Source organism: Mesitornis unicolor, unplaced genomic scaffold (assembly GCF_000695765.1).
Source record: "Mesitornis unicolor isolate BGI_N332 unplaced genomic scaffold, ASM69576v1 scaffold12954, whole genome shotgun sequence".
NCBI lineage: Eukaryota > Metazoa > Chordata > Aves > Mesitornithiformes > Mesitornithidae > Mesitornis > Mesitornis unicolor.
In genome coordinates, this window is record NW_010182124.1 from 52,364 (window position 1) to 67,531 (window position 15,168).

Here is a 15,168-nt window from a genome sequence, read left to right on the forward strand (position 1 = left end):
CCCAATAAAATTACCTTAGAGATGTTACTTATACTTGTGGTGTATGATAGTTATGTTATGCATAACAATACGCCGAAGGCTGCTGTGCATATGTAAGCTGAGTAGTCTGCCAAATAGCTTGCATTTTAAGACTGTGTGTTGATAGGCATAGATCAAGACAATCTTAAAATTCACTGAAAAAGTAAGATTGCAGTTTAAAATATATTTTTTAATAGATGCTTGTGGTAGTTTTTGTCTGTATTCAGCACCACCTTAAGAGTAGAAAGGATGAGGGCATAACAGTAGAAGGATTGAAGAAGCAGAAAGATTTATCAGACTAATATGGAAAGATATGCCAGCCTATCAGCCAGGATTCCTGTATGACTTCTGCATTACTTAACTGTTTGCTGAGGAATTAATGCATGACTTGAAACTTATTTTTAATTGAGATTCTAGTATGTTATTCTAGTTTATTGATAATGATATTTCTTTTTTATTACATGTAACATCTTGATGCAGTGCAGCTTTGTCTTAATAACCATTTTAATCCATAAAGTAACTGTTCTTAATATAAAGCATGCAACTGTCATACATTAAATTGAAGAGAATTGTTTAAAAACACTCAACAACTTAAAATTTATTACTTTTTAATGATGATTTCTTTATAATTATACTACAAGTGTATATTGGGCTTGAGGAGAACCAGAAGGATAAAAATAATAATAAAAAAAATACTGTTACAGAGAAACCGCAAAATAAAATGTGCAGACATGTTATCTCTTCACCAAAGTAATACATAAACAAGTATAATTCCTTGTTTAATTTACAATGTAGGAAACTGGGATGAGCAATATATTTTGTACTTTTTCGTTCTAGTGATGCATTTTGCATTACACTTATACAGTGCGTTTCTTAGTTCAGTAATACTTCTTTCTGTTTTTAGACCAACTTTAACACTGTTCTGGCAAGAGAGAAAATGAAAAAAGAAAACATAATTAATGATCTTAGTGACAAATTAAAAATGCTTACGCAACAGCAAGAAAAAGATAAGGGTAAGCAAAGTTCTGCTGAAGTATTAATCTTTTCTAACAGGACAGTTCCTTTCACTGTGGATTGGTTTTGATCCTTAGTGCTGCTGTTATTGAAAGAATTTTTGTTTACTTGTGCTATAGATTTGATTGAAACACTGTCTGAAGATCGAGCTCGCTTACTTGAAGAGAAGAAAAAGCTAGAAGAAGAAGTTAATAAACTGAGAAGTAGTAATTTTTCTCCGTCAACCTACTCAGCAGCAACTTCAGAAGTTTGTGGAGCCTGTGCAGCTGATATTCCCACTGACACAGACAGATTGGTTTCTGATATTGCAGCTGAAGGGAGAATGGACTCCATGATGGAAACCAGTATGATGGCTGTGCAGTAAGTATGGGGCGTTGTAGTAGAAGTACACAAAGAATTTTCTCGTTCTTCAAATGCGTGTTGTGAAGAGCAAATGAACATGTTTAACAGTCCTTCTGCATTTGATGTTCTTGCTAATGATAACTCTTTTAAATGAATGCATACAATTGGGGTGTCACACTCATCACAAATGTTTATTTTTGATGACTTTAGAAGTATGCAACTTAAAGGTGAAACTTGTCCCCACAATTATGAGATTTAAAAATAGACTTAAGTATAAGAGAAGTAAGTCAAACAGGAAAAGAGTAATTGTGATAGTGAATGAGCTAGGTAACTGCATGTTATTGGCATATATTTTGAACAGTGGCTGGCTCTCATTTAAAACCAACCAAACAAAATAACTTTGATTGTTCATGTGCATGTTTGCTGTAACATAGCATGATATTCCTTGACAAAGGGGAAGGAGTGGTAAGTATGCTTGGTAGAAATTAGACTGAATCCATGGGATTCCAAACAAGTAATGGAACTTGGGCTGATTAGGTGGTCTTAACACTTGGAGAGAAGGAGGGGTATTCAGCATCTCTTTGTGTAACCTGTGAATCATCGGTGCTGTCAGCTGTGTTGTACTGCTAACTCACTAAAGGCCGAGATGGGCCAGGGAGAAAACTTCAGTGATTCAAACCCTTACTTGAGGAAAACAGCTAGGGCAAACAACTTACATACCTCAAACTCAACTTTTCACTTAAGACTGGTTCGTTTGTGTTTGGATCTGGTTGATAATTTGGATTTACAACAGATTCAAATAATGTTGATATTGCACACATTGAAGTTTATCACCTTTTTTGTATGAAGGTCTAATTAGATGGTGACTAGTTTGCAGGTAAGTGTCTGAAGCTGTGTGTGAAATACTGAGGTGATTATAGAGATGAGAGGGAACTTGGAGAGTTTGGTTTCATTGGCTTCAATAAATTCTCTGTTCTGGGTGCCCTACGATAGCAGTGCACATTGTTATTGACATATAACACCTTGCCTAGTAAGTTAAGAGTTTACTTGTAAAGCTAATAGACTGTGATCTGGTCCTACTACATGACTATGAAGTATTCTGAACTTAAATAATTCTAACTGGTACAAAGTTGCCCTGTTGGTTGTTGCCAGGAATTCAGCCTACTGCAAATGTATTTTCTGTTTTTTCACTACTGACTTCCATGAAAATGTACATCAAGTTCAGAGCCTTGATTCTTATTTTAAATCTACCTATAGTAATTTTGTAAAGATTTTTGAGTAGTAAAGACTGATGGTCCAAGCAGAGGGGTTATGATGATGCATGCAAAAATCCCTATTTTTTTTTACAGTTTTCTTTAAAAATTTCATAGATTTCTCTTAACAAATGTAGAATGTTAAGCTTAAAAAATCTGCACTAAAAAAGCATGTTCTATTTCACATACTGTCGGACTAGAAATAGACAAATTAATAGCACGTGATAAGTGTGCATTAAAATAGGACTCATTACTAGAAGATACTCGACTGTTGTTATGCTTAATGCAGTATGAGAATCCATTCAGAATCCATTACTGGGAGAGAGTTTAGGGGAAAAGGGTGAAGAAGTTTGGTCCAAGGCATTACAGTTGTTTTTTTTAACTCCATATAGAAACTGGGAAAAACTGGAAAAATTGAAAAATTAAAAAATACTTTAGTTCAATGTACTTGAAGTCAAGTAATAGGCAGAAATTATTACAGGTTTCTGTTGACTTCTTCCTATTATGTGAAAGTTAAACAGTCTTTTAAGTGAAATGAAGTAATAATTAGCATGCCTTAACTATAACCTGTTAGTTTCTTTTGGCATTTTGCTTGGATTTTATAGTATGTTTTGAAAGACTTGATGAATGGATGATATGTCAAAAAACTTGTCTGTTTTCTTTTCCTAAGCAAATCTATTTGGGCTACCAAGTACAGTGTTTCTTCCCTATTAATCTGCTTTTAAAAATATATTTTAATTGTATTAGTAATTAATCTCTGTGTTCTTATGAAATTTCTTAGTAGGATGTTAGCATTATCTTATCATGCCCCAGTGCTCAGTTTATCTTGCAGATAAATAGAGGCAATTAGCAAGTTCACACTGGTGTATCTCTACTAGAGAATCCCAGGGCACAGAGCCTTTAAGATTGGGAAAACATGACATTGTAGAGCTGAACTGCATTATTGAGGGTTAACTGCCAAAACATTTGGAGCTGTATCTTTCACCCTGATATTCTGAAGATAATGGGAAATATGTAGAAATTGCATTATGAAACTTTATAAGCTGATCAATGACAGCTTATTGCAACAAAAAAGCTCCTTGGGTTTAAAGACATTTATATAAGGGGAAAAAAAAGACTTCCAAAACCTACCAGAAATGTTGATGCTGATTCTTAAGTTATCTTTCTGTGCTGGCACTCATCAGTGAGTGAAGAAGGGATGGAGAGGGAAAGATAACTTTTGATCATGAAAAAGAATCATTTTTTAACCTATCCACTTCCTTCTTTCTCTTTTAGTGAAAATGTCCATATGTCTGAAGAAAAACAGAGGATAATGTTGTTGGAAAGAGTAAGTAGATTGTATGGTTAAGCATTACAACTAAGTACTTATGCATTGCATGTGTGAAGTTGTGCTGTGGTCAGTTATATACTCTGATGCGATATAGTATCTGCAAGGTTTATAAATGTCATTTCAGGTAATGGGTTTTCATTGTACTTGTTTCAGATCAGTATAATTTGTTGAAGTAATTTCAAATAAGCTTTAATTTTGTTTCTTCTGTTTATATAGGTTTCAGTGTGAATGGGTCAGGTGTAGTATTTCTTAGGAGTGGCAGATCATTGATCTAGGGAATTTCTTTAGCAAAAACCTCAAGTTTTGATTACAAATTAAGGTATCCAGAGCAGCTGGAGAGGAAATAAGATTGATTTACCTATTTCTCTTGAAACTGGGTAACTTTCTCCTCTTAGGCTGCTGTTACTTAGAGCATTTTAATTCTGCCTGAGATGCATTGTAATAGTGACAGTATTGCATCTGTAAGAAGTGAAATAACGCTTGTTATCAATGTGCTTAAAATTACAATTTTCTGAAGTAATTGTCATGTGCCTACAGGCTAGAATTGTGTGTTTATACCTTGTCACCCCTGCTTCTCCCACATACATAACTTTAATTTACACTTCTACTTTGATTTTGAGCATAGCTTTCAATGTAGAATGAGTAATTGAACCTTTTTGATGAAATAAGTTGTTATTCTTGGTAAAAGGCTAGATTAACCCTTAGTAGTTTCACTGGAATCTTTCAGATTCTAGTAATTATTCAACCTTCTATCCAGTTGTATCTAACTCCATTATAGTTGCCTTTTCCTTGCCTTTTCAAAGTTGACCTTATGGAAAAAAAAAAAAAAAGAATGTATCTAATTTTCAGCTTTCTAGGGTCACTTAAACTAAAATCTGTATTCAGTTAGAACATGAATGTTTTCTGTTACTGGATTGCGGTACTGTGTAGGAGTACTTACACGCTTTATTCTGTCATCTACTTACAAAGGATTTGTCATGGGTAGAAGCTCTAAAATAGTAATGTATTACATTTCTTTTGCTGTTCTATCAGTGAAATGCTTTCCTAACTTAAGAAGAATGAGTATGAGAAGAACAGCTTAGCAGTGAGTTTGGTAGCACTGTGGTAGTTGCTAGACTTCAGTTTTATTTTTTGTTAACATATCTCTGTTCAAAAGATATTTTGATATTTTAAAACTGAAGGCTGTAGTAAATGTGTATATTGTGTAAGTAATCTGGCTCTGGTCATAGCAACTTTTTAAGATGTTTATACTATATAAGGTATATTAATTAATCAGGTGAGATTTTTCTTTCAGACTTTGCAGCTGAAAGAAGAGGAAAATAAAAGATTAAATCAAAGATTGGTAAGTGTGTGTGCAATGCATGTTTTAGTTCTTATGAAAAAATAAGACAAGCTTACAAATGTTACATTTGTTAATATCTAAAAATGTGATTTTGTTAACTTAAAAAATGCTTTAAGTATTAAGGCAAGTGGCAAATAAGTAACCTGATAACCTTTCAGAGGTACCTCATTTTAGCAGTGTTCTTATGGAAAAGGTTCCCAGGACTGGAGAGAAAGAGACTTCTTCCCGAACAACACACACCAGCTAGGCTTAGGGTAGGGAAGGTTGATTTGTGTGGCACCATGGCTCAGTTTTTCAGCAACAGTAGATTGAAGGCAATGAAGGAGTGTTAGCAATAACTTAGAGATTGTTTGTTTTAGGAAAACTGCACCTGTCATTTTTGTAAGGTGTAAAACTTTAATTTTGCCTAGCAACTGAAAAAACAGACAGCCATTGTCTTAAAATTAAACACTCAATGCCTATGGAAGGAAAAAAAATGTAGTAACAGTTTCCTTGATTCCTGTGCAATAAGTCCTTCTCCTTTTATTTTTCCACAGTTTATCCTTGCTAGCAGGTCTTAACCTTAAGTCTTAAAAAATTCCTGAGTATGGGAAACTCATGTCCTTTGATAGGTAGCTTATTGGTTGAACTGGCCATGGAGATCTCACTTTAAGTGAGATGAAGTCTAGGAGTTTGGTAGAAATTGATATCTATGTAGTTGCAAGCTGCATTTTATAGCAGAAGTTTTTGATAAGGTTTCCCAGTAGGATCTGCCATTTTTCTGTGTAGGATAGGATTGAAATTTACTACATCACTTACTCCTGCTACATATTCAGGTTTGAAATTGTTTGGGTTTTTTTTTTACAGACACTATTCATTCCATATTAAAACCTGTCTATAACAACCCCGCTACTGCAGGGCATCAGAGAGGGTTGCAAGACATCTAAAAGCATATTTTATAGAAGAATTTTTTTATTCATAACATCAATGAAGTGTACAAAAGGTATTTCAGTGTAGTTTTTACAATAAAATTCAAAATACCTGGACAGTCTTCTGACACTCTCTGTAGTTTTCCTAAGTTAAACTCTTGATCTCTTGTCATCTCAGAATAAAATTAAATTGAAGAAAACTTGTACAAAATAAATAGAAAATTCCTTTTGTTGTTATGATTAATCTCAAGTCATGTAGGAGAAATTGGCGATTAATTTGTGTTTAAAGCAATTCAAAATTAGTTTCTAAATGGAACATAATATCTTTTCAATTTCTTAATTATAAATGGTTATTTCATAGCTAAAATAAATTATTTTAGTTTTTTGTCTCTTTGTCCTTTTCCCCTCCTTTCCCAATACACTTCTAAGACTGAAAGATACATTAACACTTAAATATCAGTATTTATTTCTATCAAGCTACTTCAGATAAGGAACCCAAAAGGGATTCTGAACAACAAAAGAAACTATTTTCAAGTCATTAGTTTTTGCAGAAAAACTTGTGGGTTACCTCTGCAAGCAGTAAAAAATAAAAAGCTCCTTTTAATACCAGGACTGTTGTTACAGGACTTTTGTTATTTTATATGAATTATTGAGAAAGAACTTTTTTCTGTCTAGAGACTATTAGAACTCTACTCATAAAACATTCTTTACTGAGCTTTAATGGAAATAATCTTAGCATTCTAATTGGTTCTGGTTTTGTTAAAAATTAATGAAAAATTCAGAAATCAAGCTAGTTTGCTTTTTCAAATTAACACTTCTTACTGTTTTTAAGACTGGAATAAAATCTTTTGGTCTTAACATCTGACGAGTTGGTCTTAATATCTCAAATACTTTTGGTAACTAAGCAAATTTGACATTTCGTAACTTTCATGTTAGTTGCAGCTTTTTCAAGAGAGAAAAGTGGAATGTGAATAAGTCAAAGAAATGTAGTCTCTAACAACAACAAAAGATCTGGAGTTGGACCCCTTAAGAAAACTGCTGAAAGTGTCATCAGAAGTTGAAAGCTTCTTGTGCTGTCCTGTATTCAGTTTGGACTCATTCTTTGAAGAAATTAAGAAAGCGAGGTCTGAATAGGTTTATATTAAGACAGGCTGATACTGTTTCCAGGGATGTAGGGTTGAAGACTGACAATAGGAAATACACTGTAGGTAACAATATTTGAGTTACAGCTGAAAAATCTTGTGCTAAACTTCAGGTATGAGTAATCTAGATTTTAATCAACAATATTATAATAATATAATAAATTATCCAGGAAGTAGGAACCTAGGGATATTGCAGTTTTTCCATAACGACTTTCTGCAGGGCAATTATGTAGGCCTTCTGTAAGGAAGTTACGAAAGGGTAATGAAATGTATACATTTACAGCATGTCAGCTTCACAGTCTACATGTCTGTATATGTGGGCTGTGTATCCCTTTGTAGGTACAAAGTGGCATTGCCTATTTTCTTCTTATCACAGTTACTGCAGAAAGTGTATGTATATTTACATTCATTTTTAGATCTAGTTGTCCTATTGAAGTTGGTTCATGTGCCAGTATTAATTAACTTAAACAGACTTAAAGGCAAATATCATGCATATAGGAGATAAGAATTACATCCGAAGCCTTTCATAATCGAGCCTTTGTTTGATCTTAGTAAAGTTGACTTCAGTTTTATGCCAGGGAGTGCTGCTTTGTCTGTTGCAGTAAACTTTAGATTGTGACAGTCGTTAATAAAACTGAGATCATATCAAGTTCAACATCCAGAGTTTAATTGCAATAAAGATGTTTAACTTCAAGTGTTTTGCCATCACCTTTTTTTAGAAGGCCAAGAGTGCACAGCTATATCATAAGTCTTGTGTATGCTCAGAGCAAATCTTCACTGGCACTGATATGGAAAGCACTTCTCAGTTTTAAATAAAGAGGATGAAGTAAGTTATGTAAGAAATACTATAATCAAAGGTAGCTATTGACAGCAAACAAACAAAAAAACTAATCTTACTTCAGAAAAAGATGATGGAAAAGTATGCTGTTTTCTCGAGTGAACATAAGACCTTGAAGAATAAACAGTTTGAAATAAATAAGAAATTATTTATCTTAACCATATTGTTACCTGCAATATACATTTTGTCATGGCTTGCCAATACTTAATAGCTTTTCTCTTTTTCATAGATGTCCCAGAGCATGTCATCAGTTTCCTCAAGACATTCTGAAAAAATAGCAATTAGAGAGTAAGTACATGCTAATTTTCATATAAACAGAGATATATGCTTTCAATAATAATCATGTAGTTAAAAATTGTCACAATTCTGTTCTTGCTCTGCAGTGAAAAGATATACAGGTCATCTGTATAGTTTAGCCATCAGTTTTTGAACCATTTCAGTTATGCATAAATCAATTTTTTTTTTAAATAATAAGAAAATAAAGGCCTTTCTTAATTCTGTATATCGGTGGCTTTCTTGAATTCTGTGCCTTTCTTTACACAGTTCATAGGGATAATACCTCATGGGATTTCTAGAATCTTCCCAGATTTTTCTTATAAATCACTTTTTGTTTATCTGTACCCTTCTTGAAATCATGCTAAGAAACAGTAGAAGGAATCTTGTTCGTCCTGAAGATGCGTAGTGTTCCATTATATTTGAAGAAAAGTTTTACCTTCCTTAAGTCTTCAAAATTTTTTGGCTTACCTTGAAAGAATGAAATTCTGTCATTACCATTAAAATTCTGTCATTCAACCATTATCAGTCTGATATTAATTGAATAATAAAAAAACGTTTTTGGAAAGAAACCAACACAGATTGTTCCTGTAATGTTTTCCAAGTTACACCAAATTGCATTTTTATTGTAACAACGTCGGTATGTGCAGATTCAGCTTTTTCTGTGAGCATGTGAATAGTCTAGCAACTCTCTTGCTTGTCTTTGGTGAGGAAAATGTAATGAAAGAAGAATTCATCTGTCCAAGACGGATGCCTTTATCTGAGTCAGTGTAGTCTGCCATCATAGTAAGTCCAGTCAGAAAAGCTTGGAGTATTTTTTATTTAGACTGGAAGTGAACTTTAAAACAGAGGAGTTAATCTTTTTGCTAGATTGACCTATTTATCTCTGCCTATGTATCTGCAATCTCCTTCTATGGAGAAAAGTGTTCCTCTTTCTTTGCCACTTCCTCCCCCATCCCCAGAGTAGTAGTAATATTTATTCTTAGAGCCCCCTCATGGTCTAATGCTTAAATTGTGGCTATTTCAGACTTCATTCATGGGTAAATATTTTACGTCCAGCACGTGCACCGTGAAACAGAAGTTAGAGACAGAAGAAGTTCTCTCAATTCTGTTACTGAAACTTGACATGAAAACTTTGTGGCTTCTTGTGTTATCCTGGTGTCAGGAAGAAACAGGTTCTTGAAACTTTTTATGTCAAGTCAGCATGGTGTTTCGTTGCTTTTAACACTTGAAGTAGTCATCTGACTTTGATCTATCCATTCATTGTCCTGTGTACTTAAAATTTTAAGATTGAAAAGCTACATAAATATTTCATTGTATTTTTCCATGTTCAAATTGGCTTCAGTTTAAAACATCAAAATAGTATTTGTAAACACTGGCACAGTGATCATTACCTTAAGTGTTGGTGAATAAAAATATTATGAAATTGAAACACTAGTATGTCATTAGTTGCTTTCTGTTTATATTTTAAAGAAAAACTCTCAGTTCTTTTGAAAACAACAGTTTGAGCTGATGGATGTAGAAAAACATTTCAAAAACACTTTTTAAAAGATAGGTTTTTGTTGACTTCAGAAAATATAAAATGTATATGAGTTGGCATAACAACTAGAAATATCTGTGCTGCTCTTCAACTAAGTCTTAGTCTTTGCAGTACTTGGAAAAAAAATGTAGTGTAATTAATGTAGTTTTAAGCTTCTATGTGTTTTTTTTTCTTGGTTAAGTTCCTTTTTTTCCCTCCACAGTTTCCAGGTTGGCGATTTGGTTCTTATCATCTTGGATGAAAGGCATGACAACTATGTATTGTTTACTGTTAGTCCAACCTTGTATTTCTTGCACTCAGAATCTCTTGCTGCACTGGATCTCAAACCAGGTGAGTGTGGTAAGTGTCATATTACTTCCAATTATTATCTCTTCCTACAAATAACATTCTTTACTTCCTAATACACTAGTATGTTGGTTTATAAATATGTATGTGGTAAACATGGAAAGCATGTATCTACATATGACCTTTTGTACTAACATGTACATATCTAGTTGATAATTCTGTATAGATCCACCTACAGTATTATGTGTCAGGCATTTAGGCTGTTCTAGGTTGTCTCTGCCTACATTAACAGCACTTAGAATGCTATGACAACACTGAAATTGTTTGAGGACTGCATGGTCTCTGTGTTGTCCCTTATCTTTGGGATATGGAAGTTTTCATCTGCAAACGTAAGGGAAAAAGTATGCATCTTTCTCACTATCTTTGTAGTGATCAATTAAGTCTGTCAGCCAAGTAAATGAAAAAAAAATTGAATTTCATTTTAATTTAAATATTAGTTGTAGAGCATTCAGACCAGATATGAATACTTTGCACTGATTTGTAACAGTGCGCAGTAGCACAGAATCTGTTCTGTTGCCAGTAGCCATATTAATCTTGAAGGGTGAAGTTAACATTTCAACCTCGTGTTTCTTGAGTGACTCATATTCTGGTCGCTAACATACAGAATAGTCATAAATAGTCATGCTTAGAAAGGCTTTGGTTTTAGTATTATGCAAAGCGTATGTGAGCTGTCCTATCTGTTTTGATGTTTTCTTCACGCTGTGATTAGTGGTAGTTAGAAAAGAGCAATCAAGTAAAATGGATAAAATTTCTTTGAATCCAAGACAAATACATGCATTTCCTTACTGTTACAGAAATGGGTACAAGCTGAAAGTGTGTTTATGTCCACTGTTGCTCTTTTCACCTGCCAGTTTATTATTGAGGTTTTTCACTTTTCTCCATTCTGTACTGTATCAGGTACTCTCAAAGACTGCAACCATAAATAGCAGGCTTGCAGGGCTTTATAGTTATTATTTATGAGTAATTTCCATCACTAATACAGAAATATAATCAAATATTTCAGTAAGGGTGATAATAGCTGAATATGGAAAACTTTCTATCCTTTCAAATATTTCAGGAAATTCTCATCTTAAATCAAACCAAAAGGTCAAGCTGGGTTGACTAGAATAATTTTGAATCATTAAATGAATTGGTGTTTTGATTTCCTTTTGTCTTCTCTAATGTTAACTTTAAAAAAGAAAATTAAACTAAAAAAATCAAAGTTTGTGTTTGAAAGTTCCAGTGACCTATCTTGTCATCTGAACTTTGAATGTAATATTCTGTTACCTGTAGTTGTTTATCCAAAATAATAAATATATTGTCTCTAGCTTCCGGTGCATCTAGGAGACCTTGGGTGCTAGGAAAAGTCATGGAAAAGGAATATTGCCAGGCAAAAAAGGTAAGGAAACGATAATGGAAAATCATTTGATAAAATAGACAAGAAAATCAGATCTAGTGTTTTTAAAAATCATGAGAAGTACTCTCTGCAATTAAATGAGATTAAAATTGTCCTAGGTTCTGTCATTCCCCTGCTCTGTTTTTTAGTCAGTGAATAGCAAGTGAAGGGGAACTAGAAAGAAGAGTTCAGTGAGCAGTGGCTTGTGTAGTTGTGTCCATACTGCCCAGAACTTTGTCAGATGCCAAAGGGTCTCATTACTGCTGAGGGGAGAGGATCAGTTTCTGCTTAAAAATATAAAAATTACAGGAATAATCCCATTTGTACTGTAATTTGATTTGTTGTTGTTGTTGTTGTTGTTTTTTGTAGGCACAAAACAGATTTAAAGTTCCTTTGGGTACAAAATTCTACAGAGTCAAAGCAGTACCATGGAACAAGAAAGTATAACACAAGAAAATTTCATTCATTCTGTCTCCGTTCTTTTTTGACTTGTCCTTCAGTGCTTGTTCATCGCTCCAAATGCCAGGCCATCTTTTTATACTGAGGTCATGTGACAAGATACGTCATTGATGTACTGCTTTTACTTTTTAACAGGTCACATTTTAGAAACAAGGATTTCATCAAAAACTCTGGCCCTAACTGTTTCAATTTTTTACCCAGATAACTTTAGGAGTGTGGACCAAATGAGTTCATTTTCTCAAAGGGCAACCACATGAAACATGGTTTGTTAGCCATGTTAATTGCCTGTTAAATATACATTAGCTTGTATTTAGATGTTAAATGTTAGTTACCATTATTACCAGCATACGTCCTTTTGTGAAATCATTATCAAAGTACTTGCACTCTTTAACAGATTCTTTATATGTGTAAAATTCATCAGCTATTTAAAGAGGAGTGTTCATTGCATGCAGATAATCATATAATTTTTCTTCAACATGAGTTTGCCTCAGTAGATGAATAAAAATAACTACTGCAACTTGTTTCATTACATGAAAATGCTCTTTAATGTTAAAAAAATCCTTGTAATTTGATAGACTGATTTTGAAAATCAGTCACAGTTAGATCTGCAATCTTCAAAAGCACTTTCGATGGATTGATCACATAGATTCTGAAGGGAGGATGTCTGTGCCGTTTGTTCCAAGTGAAGCACTTGTTCTTCCCACCAAAACAGAAATCTTGTATTAATCTATTTAGAAAAATCATATTGATGAAATTGTATTTCATGGTTGAGTTTCAGGAAAAAACTCATTGTACATTAACCATACAAGAGTCATTTAAGTAACAAATTATTGTAATTGTAAAAGACATGTAGAATTTTAAAACAATAAAGATTTGAAACTGTATGTGTTTGAAGTATTTGTGTGCCTTTTGAATATCATCTATAATATTTATTTCGTGTTAATCTGTTGCAGCTTCTCTCTGATTCCTCCAGCAGTTTCATTACATAGCAATACCTAAATTTTCTACAGGAGACATTAATATTCAACAACAGTCAGGAATGACAAGAATGACCTTGTAACAATAAAAAATAATTTTGGTAGGCAGAAATTAATTTTGTCAGCAAGTTAAACTGATAAATGACATTTTTCAAAACAGTTATACTGGCTGGTTTTTAAAAATGTAGTCTATTTTATTTTTTTCATAACTGTAAAAAAAGATGTACTATAAATGTGTAGCCAATGGAAAGTTAAATTCTCAATTCAACTGTGAGCTTATGTTTAGGACTTAATCCATAGAGTTATTCAACTGTGATTTATCTTCAGAAGGTGTAGAGTGGAGGAGGAAAAGAGATAAAGAAATTATCACACTAAAATGTCAGTGCTTCATCCCATATGTTGCAAATAATATTCCTCCAGACTAACCAGTCCACTTGAATACCCATAAAATTCTGTATATGCTTTATTTAAAAATTAGTTACATAACAATTTTAAGTTCAGTTTTTTATGAAATGCATGGGCTTGTAATTGTATCACACCTGTGATGAAATAAATCTAAGACAGTTGATCTCTGGAAAACAGAATGTCATTGTCAACTTGCATTCTTATCCGATTGTTTGATAGCTGATGTACTGACTTTTTAAAAGTACTTGGCAAAAAAATGTGCCCCCTTCTTCAGCAGTATTACCATTGTGTTTTTCTGATACTGTGATCTCATTAAGCACGAAGGCCTGTGTGTCTTGCTGTTCTGTGCGGGTGACATACCTTGAAGTTCATTGCAGTCTCAGATGCTTGTCCTGAGTCCAGAAGAGAGGTGAGTACAGAATTCAAGTGCTGAGAATTAAGGAAAAAAAAATTCAGAAATTCTTTCATCTTTGTCAGTAAAAAAATTCTGAGCTTTCTCGTCTTAGTTTATTGTTGCCCAGATTAATATATATATACATATATACACACTTGTATAAGCTTATACATGGACAGTAGCGGTGATGATTTACGATGCTATGAAAGTTGGCTTGATTTCTAGCTTAAGATAAACAAAGGCACGACTGACGTTTATGTAACTCAAACACATGAGCAATATATGAAAGTGAATTTGTGAAGCACCTGAATAAATTGATTAAAATAAAGTACTGTAATGCAAACTATGAAGGAAGAAAAAGTCCTTTGCTGCTGATATCTGCCACTTAAAAGAATACCAGTATGTATCTGTTGTTCTTACATGACATCATATTTTTAAAATATAAATAACCAGCAATGGCTTTGGTTTCTAGGAATATTTGTCATGTGTTTCATTTTATAATCTTTATGTATATTCAAATTGGAAGTTCTGTCAAACAAACTCCTAACATACTCAGTAATGATTCTGAACAGTCATTCAAAAAAATGTAGTTTACATATTTTTTATGTCACAACCTTACTAGTTCTTGAAACTATGCTTGTTATGTGCCACCTAGGTGTTTCATCTTGCTCCACAATAAAACTTTGTATATGGCTATATAATTTGGATTAGCAGCATATTCAGAGAGGATGGGGAAAGTTGAAGGATAGATTCAATGAACTGAGATTTCTCTGATTCCTTTGTGTAGCTGCATGTTGGAAACTTACTGATTACTAGAAAAGCCTCTTGTGCTACTGCTAATATCTGTTTATTCCATAAGTCTGGCTTTAGACAAAGACAACTGTATGTTTTTAAGTGCAGACAGGAACATGAATGGTAGAGAAAGTTGGTTGAAAGCAAATATTATTCTGCAGACTCAACACTAAAAGGATGTGATAATTTAAAAGGGATTTTTTTTTCAGTGTACTTGGAAAGCCATATTCATTTGAATACTCTGAGAGTATTCAAAAGCATGGCTTTTAGCACTACTCTGCAGTAGGTTGCAAGTCGGGAGCTTGTGCTGTTTAGAATTCAGTTGTGGTGATTTGAATCTTAAGGTGGTCTGTGAGTAGGACCAGTTTACACTTAAGTATACACTTTGCCCTAAATATAGTTGTCATTACATATGTTACAT

General features: G+C 33.4%; 1 protein-coding gene across 1 annotated transcript in view; it reads left to right on the forward strand.

The window, feature by feature from the left end:
* The window catches only part of RB1CC1 (RB1-inducible coiled-coil 1), a 58,675-nt gene extending 45,938 nt beyond the window's left edge, over positions 1-12,737 (forward strand). Inside the window, exons 16-23 of the mRNA XM_010183675.1 lie at positions 923-1,031; positions 1,152-1,392; positions 3,903-3,954; positions 5,252-5,299; positions 8,417-8,475; positions 10,203-10,339; positions 11,653-11,723; positions 12,090-12,737. Of these exons, the coding sequence (XP_010181977.1) occupies positions 923-1,031; positions 1,152-1,392; positions 3,903-3,954; positions 5,252-5,299; positions 8,417-8,475; positions 10,203-10,339; positions 11,653-11,723; positions 12,090-12,167 (795 nt within the window). The 3' untranslated portion in view covers positions 12,168-12,737. The remainder of the gene's footprint in view (positions 1-922; positions 1,032-1,151; positions 1,393-3,902; positions 3,955-5,251; positions 5,300-8,416; positions 8,476-10,202; positions 10,340-11,652; positions 11,724-12,089) is intronic.
* Positions 12,738-15,168: the final 2,431 nt, after the last annotated feature.